At 40.5% G+C, this 8,581-nt stretch overlaps 1 protein-coding gene across 1 annotated transcript; it reads left to right on the top strand.

The window, feature by feature from the left end:
• The first annotated feature begins 6,253 nt into the window (after positions 1 to 6,253).
• Positions 6,254 to 8,112, top strand: TMEM174 (transmembrane protein 174). The gene is made up of 2 exons (XM_030467783.1): positions 6,254 to 6,903; positions 7,841 to 8,112. Exons 1-2 carry the CDS (start codon positions 6,272 to 6,274, stop codon positions 7,941 to 7,943), a joined length of 735 nt encoding a protein of 244 aa, XP_030323643.1. The 5' UTR covers positions 6,254 to 6,271; the 3' UTR covers positions 7,944 to 8,112.
• The last annotated feature ends 469 nt before the right edge of the window (positions 8,113 to 8,581 follow it).

The following is an 8,581-nucleotide window of genomic DNA, read 5'->3' as shown; positions in this document are numbered from 1 at the left end:
ATGACTGTCAATTAGACTTAAGTTTTAAGTTAAATTTGCACATTCAGATTCACAATTTTTTAATTTATTTACATTTTGTAATAAAAGCAATAATGTTGGCTCTGTCTAATTTTTCATCAAAAAATGTAAATGATTAATTCGAGTTTCAAGAAGTACTGGATAATGCTTTGAGCTTTTGAGCAAGTAGTCTGAAGGGATTCAGTTCACTGGAAGAATATTAAATGCTCATCTTGTTCTGTTACAATTCAGTTTCTATTTTTAATTGTTCTTTATATAAAGGAGGCACGAAGTGGGGGCCAACTTTTTTTGCTTATTTTAATTAAATCTGGATCTTAAATAATTAGGAAGTGTTTTTATTTCTATTTTTGTGTTGCTTTTATGGAACATAGTTGTTTGCAAAGCTATTGACTTCGCATGTACCCTGAGAGCATAACAAGGGTGTTTAAGGTTAAGAGCAAATACCTTATGGAGAACTTAAATGGTTACTTCTTGATCTGTGTGGTAACAAACACTCCATAGCTTAACTTAGACCCTATCTGGTCCTTACGTAATTATAATCCCTGAAATCAGTTTTAGCCAGCAGTTGAGAGCTCTGAGGCAGTGCTGAGGATGTTTAATAGGCTAGCACTTTAACCATGATAATGACTGATTCCAAAGGGGATTGTGATGCTGTTGTGTATCACCATTCATGTCTCTCATACAAGGATCAATTATTTTGTGAGGGTGAATGCTGCTCAGCAACAGCATTTTTCAAGTGCAGACATTACTTATCAGTAAATGCAAGAGAGGCAGTTTCATGCATGCAACAGATGTTTTTAGTTGACAGCACTTGGCAAACCCTACAAAGGTACAGCCCTCTTTGCTTCTCTGTCTCTCTGCAGCCCCTGAGTTAGTGGTAGTTGCCTGCCTTCAAAACAGGCAGGAACAAGTTCTAGTTCTATTTTCTAAATACTTGCCCCCATTCCTGAACTGAAGGACTTGCTTGCAGGAAGGATAACTGGCAGGAATCGAGTTGCTGCTGACCTTTGACACTTACCAACTTGCTCTGAACCCTGTCTGAGAGCTGATTATGTGTCCAGAAACAACACGGCAGAGCTACTCTTTGGGCTTGGTTCAGCATGATGAACTTACCAGCATTACATCTTGCAAGAGCAATCTCTGTTTTGTTCAGCTAGGTCTCTGCGTGCTCTGGGACCTCAGCTACTCCTTAGCATGTTTTCTGCCATGCTGAATTTCAGTGAGCCTGGCTGTAACAGAGTGCCAGGCTCTCAATTTTGTGCCTAGAGAAAGGTGATTGCCTCTTGTAATTTTTCAATAACATGCCTCTCACCTGCAGAATTCTTTAGAGAGATATTCAGAAATTCCTGCATTTGGCTGTTTATTTCCACCTCTGCATTGGTACTTCAGTTGTGTTTGGGCAGCTCTCCGTGTAGCCACACAAACCAGCTAGTGAGGGTGGTATATTTAGCCAGCATCAGAGCTGAGGAGCTTATTTATGCAAAGTAATCAGCAAACACAGCACAGAGGGAGATTTAGTATGTGGGAGCTGATTAAATTGGCATGACTCAGACATGGGAAATGTCTATATGAAGGAAGGAGATCCACAAAAAGTCAACAGGCATTTTGCCCTCCTTTCTTTCAAGTGTTTTTTTACCTAGTGAGTTTTTGAAAATGCTGTTCCTTGAGAGCCTTCTGTAATCCAAGCTAGGCTTTTCTACCTATATGATTTAAAGCTCTAAACAGGTTTTTTAACAGTGGTTCCCACTGCTGTGTATGATCCTTGCTTACAAATCCTTACACGTGTTGAAGGGAGCATTTTTCTCTCCCTGGATTTGTTACGCTGTTATATAGCAAGTACATGAGCTTGGATGTTCTACCCAAAAGATCCTATGCAAACAAAAAAAAACCCACACTGACTTTGTGTTGTTGTTTGAATTATAAATAACCATTCATTTTAGTGAAAAGGTTACATTACATAAAAAAACCCCTACATATTTAAACAAAATTTTTTAACAAGAATAAAAATTCAGTCACATCTGATTGCTAATTGTAAAGGTATTAACCTTTTGTTCTTCCTGCAGCTTGCTCAGTCAGTATTTCCTAAGGTGTACCCAAGAAACCACACAGATCAAGTAAAATATGCTGCTTATTCTGATCTGAGTCCTCTGGAACTGAAGCATGGTCTTCTTGGTTTTCTTCAGGGTTACTGTGTTTTGATCTACTGTCCACTCTCCTGTATAGATCACTGTATGTCTGAAAAAACACTTTTTACAGAAAGCATGTTTTAAAAATCTGTTGACCTGACCCATAGGAGTCAGCACCCAAGTTTTTGGGGATAGGTGTTATTTACCTCTGAAACTTGAAAACTCTCTGTTTCAATTATTTCTCTCTGGATCATTTTGAGAAGATGTTTGGGAAATTGTTCAATGTGCAGCCATCTGAGCTTCTACTTTTGAACTGGAGAATCAGTCCCTGAAAACTCAGTGGATGTGCTGGGTGCATCTCCATAGTGTGCTCAGCACTAGGAGAGCAAACACAGCCAGAACAACAGGTATTTGATTAACGTGCTGTTGAAATATGTTGCAGCAAAGTTAGAAAGTGTAAGAGGCAGCAGGTCTGCCTCCAGCACTGAAGGCTACCACTGGATGAACAGTGTTAGTGGGAAGAATGAAATGTCTGTATTAGAAAGGAAGCAACACCTTGTAAAACTATAAAAGTAGCTTAAAATAATACGGAATAGCATTTTTATTGAGGAAGTGAGATACTTTACTGTCATGGTAATGGTGCTATAGCCCCCTTTCTGCCCTGAGGTTGGTTTAAGTGCTTGACGTACAAATGCTAGGGAGCAAATCAAGTTGGTTACTGATTCACACTTACTTAAACAGGCAAAGTGGGAGGTAACGATTGCTTGTCCTTTGTGAATAAGGTTAAAGTCTCTCTTGCTGCCTGCACTGACACTGCTCTGCTTCTAACTGCAACACTACTATCCTTTGAGTATGAGAAGGATTAATGCAAATATAAGTAGATAGATGCCTCCTCTCTAGGAGAAGTCTTTCTTCTGCATCAACAGCAGCTAAAGAAAAATAGAAAGCTAACTCACCTCAAAAACTGAGATAATGATGCTATGTTTTTAGGTTTAGCAGCACTCACTGGATTGCACCCACACCCTCCTTGCCCTTTGTGGTCAGTAGCACTGCATCCATCTATTCCTTTCCATCTTGCCTCTTCCAAATTATGACTTGTGGGGCATTTCTGTGTCCAGGCAGACATTTTTGCCAGTACCTCCACATTTATGCATCAAATGTGTCGGCATTCATCTAAATCTGTGCTCTTCCCTCTGTCACACGTGCATGTATCTGGGTAATTAGGTGTGGAAATGCCTTCAATTTGTTGTGCCTGCTGACAGAACAACATTCCCTCAGAGGGTATAAAACACCTTGCTGTAGATGCAGTTGTGAGCAGCTGGCTGAACCTGTTTCTCACAGCTTATTTACACTTTGAGGCTGGCAGTGCAGTAGTGCAGAACTCCAGGGTGCAAGGCCCAGACATGGAGGTTTTTCAGGTAGTGTTCTCAAGACATGTAATTCATGTTTTACACTAAAGATGCCTCATGCAGTCACCTTTCTATAGGGAAAAGTCTGTCTTAGTCAAGTCCTTGGCTCCTTGATCTCCCTACAATTGAGTGCTTCATTAGAAAGTGATACTTTATGTGTACTCTTTTTTCATATGACAGGTTTTGTATGTTCCGTGACTAATACATTACAGTCATGTAAGAAAATAAAAACTCATTACAACTGACTGACAGTGTGAGCACTTAAGTGAAAATTAGTGAAAGAGGAGACAAGAAACAATTAAGGGGGCATATATTAGATAAATCAGCATCTTTAAGTGAGTTCCCAGAACATCCACTCACTTACTTGGCAAAAGAAAGCACTGGCTGTAAAAATCAATATGATCCAGTAAGATTTTGAGACTTTGACAGCTGCTTGAATGCATCTTGCCATGATCTGGGGAAATAATGGGTGGGTGTGGGGAGGCTCAGAGGAAATTATATCTTACAAAGAGGGGCAGTTTACAGGAAAAGATGTAATTTTAATTTAGATCCTTTTGCAGCAAACAGAAAGTGTTTTTCGTCCCATTTTCAAAGTTCAAGTGACAAGTATCCTTGGAAGACACCACCTGTATTGTCCAGCTCTGCTGCACATTTGCTTAGCAACCATGAAGTCATGTCCTAGGCCAGAGGCAAAAAGCGTCAGCCATGGAATGATGCAACACCCAACCCAGAGAACTCTGACTCCAGCCAGCACCTAAGGACCGTTGCACAGGACCAAGGAAGTGCTCCAGAACCATCCTTTTGCAAATAGTTTGCAGAGCTCTTGAATAAATGAGGGCAGGAAGGTGACACTACATCTGTTAGCTAGGCAGTTTTTAGGATAAAATACTGCTTTTAAAAGAATATTGCAAAGCCTGAAAGACTCAGCAAAAAGCAACAAGAATGATTTCACGGTATGGACAAACATGACTTGCAGAGAGCAGTAGTGGAAGTTTATTCTATTAAGTTCAACAAATACAAGGTTAAAGGTAGCTTAGGTTTTGGCTACCATTACCAACACAAGGACAGCTTATCTAGTGTTTCAGCACTTTCTCATTTAGTTGTCATCATATAAAACCACAGCATTGCAAGCCCTAGGGCTTTATCAAGTGATGCAGAGTCCTGGATTTGGTGGTAGGGGAAGGGCTGATCTTGAATGTATTGGTCAGAAGATTTGTTGGCACCCTAGGTAATAGAAAAGACAGAATACTGACTTTGGCATCTTACCAGATGTGTTTCAAAGGAGTCCAGCATTGCTATTCCTCAAGGCCTATGCAAACAAATGAGAAAACTACATCTGCAATTGCACTCAGCAGCAGCTCTGAAGCAAGCAGCCCCTTTCAGAAGTGAGCTGCTGTCACACTGTGTAGGATGAATGAAGAGTAGACTAAAGGCATTTTACTGATTTTGAAGAAGGAGCTTGAAAAGGTAAGTTTTCTAGTTTTAGAGCTATATTAAAAATCTCATTATAAGCTTGCTTCCTCATAGCTGCTGCAGGAAATAGCATTACTTGTTCTTCCACCTAAGGAGTAATCTCTGTCATATCAGCACTTCTCATGCTAGTCAAAACAGATTGAGTAGCTGGAGATTGTTTCCTCCTTAAGGAATTACACAAAGACATTCAACCAGAGCCCTCCAACAGCAATTACTTTAGTCTGAAGCTGTAAGAAAACAGAAAATTTCCACATTTGAGTAATCTGTCTGTTTAATATATGGGACTCGTGTTCAACAGAACAATGCATTTTGATGTAAAAAAACCTGTTCTAGGTACTTCTGTGTACAGCATAAAATCTCTCACCTTGCCAGGTTTAACACTACAGGAGATGCTTTTTCACCCCTGCAGTGCTGTGGCATTGAGGGTATGTGTGTTCTATTCGGCATGAACTTTGAGGCAGGTTTGAAGATCCCACAACAGAAAATGTCCACAATTAGGGGAAAATTAAAGAGCAATTATGCTACCTTCAAACAGATGGAAAGCTTTGGCTGACTTGAAATAACTATTTTCCCACAACCAGCAGCTCTCCCAAGCTGTTCAGCACTCACAACTCTTGTGCTGCTTACCGTCCCACCCACCCACTCATACTGTGATATTTTTTAAACCACAGAAGCTCTGGACTGCAGAATAAGATGCAAGAGAGGTCCAGATGTGGCTATAAACGTCATGCTCAGAGCACTGCAAAACAACTCCAGCAATGGCCATTCGTTTTTCTGTAAAGCTGGGTGGTTGGAGTTGTGGCCCAACGAGAACAAGAGTTGCCATGCTGCTGCTGTTAATTAAACGTATGTTGTCCATATGTTGGGTGTCTCAGCAGCAGGCAAGGGGCCTATTAAAAGCTGTGGCGGCTGCAGCTTCCTTTCCCATCTGGTATGGGCACAGCAAGGAAGTACCAGTGGGTGCCAAATTGAAGAAGAGGTTAATCAAAGAGATAAACAGCCATGCAAGGGTGAAGCCATTTCGGAAGTGATGGTGGTAATTCAAGAAGATTTTAGTGGTTCCTTCAGGCTTCACTTCCCAGACCTTTATTCTTCTAAGCAAAGTTTATTCTTTCACATGATGGACTCTGTTAACCATACACGAAGTTCTTGTATAACTAAACTGAACCTTCAACTTTAAATGCTCTGCAGAGTCTCCTACAAGCTCCTTTTCTCTTGAGACAGCAGATAACGTTGTAGTCAGTAATGGAGCAGAACAACAACAATGTGGAAGATTTCTCTTTGAATGTCTTTTCTGTCTCTCCTTATCAGCCAAACAGATCTGATGTCCTGGTGTCAGATGGGGATAAAGCCGGCACAACTTTACTCTTCTCAGGTGTGTTTTTGGGACTGGTGGGGATCACTTTCACCGTGATGGGATGGATAAAATACGATGGCATTACTCACCTGGAGTGGACGCAGTTACTAGGGCCTATTCTGCTGTCTGTTGGGGTGACTTTCATTCTGATTGCCGTGTGTAGATTTAACATGCTTACGTGCAAGCCCTGTAAAGAAAGAGAGGAAAATGCATCAGATCTGGACCAGACTGCAAGCGGACAGTCCTTTGTCTTCACCGGCATTAACCAGCCTATAACTTTTCACGGGGCCACAGTGGTACAGTACATCCCTCCACCCTACCCAGCCCAGGAAGGCATTCCTGTGAGTCCTGGATACCTTCACCCTGTGCTCAGCTGCTGTGGGTCTGTTTCCCCCAGTGCCTCACCAAGTCCCACCCCTGGCTCTCCTCACTTCTGTCCTGCTTACCTCCTGGATAACCCGGGTTTTACCAGAGATGAGGACTATGCTACTTACCCTGCAGAAAATAACAGGAATCAGAGGTACATTTCTGAAATGCCTTAGTGTGTATGGACACAGGTTTCTGAGTATTTTAAGTGCTATGTATCTTTTCGAAGGAAGAAAAATCTAACTCAGGGTGTTATCCTTCAGACACTTTTTTTCTTTGTTAGGACTGATTCTTGAGTAAAGACTATGGAAAGCACTTTTTCTGAAAAGCATTTTTGTCCACATTAAATTCATTTATGTATCCCTTTTGGTTTCCATTCTACTAAATCTCTTGTTATTTTTAAAGATAGCGGTATATGTTATATATATATATATAGTTTAATGCCTATCTTAACACCTTCAGATTGTTGACTAGAAGTTTATTATATGAACACCCAGAATCTTCCACTTGGGCACAATCACAACATGAGTCAGTGCACAAACAGCATTTTTACAACAATGCATCCTGATTAGGCCTGGCCACAACGTGCTTCTCTCCCACTGTAGCAGCTTTCCATCCTCTACTTTTTTCCCAGTTTTGGGGGACAAACTCACCACTAGTATTACAGAACAGTATGAAACTGCTCTGTATGAAATCAGACACAAAACAATTTCTTGTAGTTCTTTCTTCTAGGGGAAAATTGTAATTTTTGCAATTAAAGGAATTGCTCAGAATTGTATCCCTCCTAAAATACAAGTCACTTTTAGTCTACAAATCACAGTCTGTTTGAAAAACTGCTGATTGATCCATTGTCTTCAGCAATTTGTGTAAGAGGCACAGAGAGCAGGAAAACAAAGATTACCTCCTGATACTTTTGTGTTTCAAAAAATGAACTCGCTAAGTGTTCAAATTGCAGTAAAACTTCATCTTGTCACATTTTCTCAGAAAGTCACAATGTCCTTTGTCCAGATAAGGCTGACAGGATGCAACACTGAGGTTACTTGCATGCTTTGTGTTTGCTAAATTATTTTTGTGCCTACTCCTATTTTCAGGTCACAGGACAGTTCTGATGATCCAGATGAACTGCTGGAAGACTACACCTGTGATAACTTGTTACCTCCACGTTATGAGGAAATATACCCACTGTCTTCATAAAATGACCATGGACAGTAGATGACAGTTCTAAGAGATGCAAGCTTTTTAATTCCAAGGAAACTTGTCCTTACACATTTGCATGATAGGCAAGTGTGAGCAAGATCTTGGTACTGATACACAGTTCAGTATCACTGAAGATATTAACCAATTCCTTCTTTTCTTCCCTCAAAATCCAGAGCCTTGTGCTATTCATTTTATTAGCAGAGCTATTAATTACTTAGTATGAAAAAATATTAATAGCAAAGATATTAAGCTCAAGGAGCTAAATCTGTATTAGGGTTACCCCAACAAGAAGCCTGATTTTCAGACTTGCTGAAGCCAATTTTAACTGTGAATGCACAAGATGTTTGTGTAAGGTCATGGTTGCTTCTGGACATTCAGCATCATTAGAAAAACTTGTTTTATTCTTGATATGTCTCCCCCCCTGATTACTTGGGAAGCTTCAGAAGTGCTCAGGTGTCTGATCTATGGAAGTGCCTGCAATGTGTTAATTGTCTCTGATTCTTTAGGCTAGCTTACTCATTGCAAAGTCCAGTCAACAGATTAGATTTCCTCTGCTTGGCTCACCTATTCAGTCCTTTAGGCATTTCAAGAGGACCCTGCTTGAATCATATTATCCCAGAACAGAGAAAATACAA

The sequence above is a fragment of the Calypte anna genome, chromosome Z (assembly GCF_003957555.1).
Source record: "Calypte anna isolate BGI_N300 chromosome Z, bCalAnn1_v1.p, whole genome shotgun sequence".
Classification (NCBI taxonomy): Eukaryota; Metazoa; Chordata; class Aves; order Apodiformes; family Trochilidae; genus Calypte; species Calypte anna.
The sequence above is the reverse complement of the archived record's forward strand: the minus strand, read 5'-3'. Positions and strand labels throughout refer to the sequence as shown.

Bases quoted from the DNA above. Each gene is read 5' to 3' on its own strand.
- TMEM174 (XM_030467783.1), top strand. From the start codon at position 6,272: ATGGAGCAGAACAACAACAATGTGGAAGATTTCTCTTTGAATGTCTTT. The intron at 6,904-7,840 runs GTACATTTCTGA...TCCTATTTTCAG, and splicing joins GAAAATAACAGGAATCAGAG to GTCACAGGACAGTTCTGATG.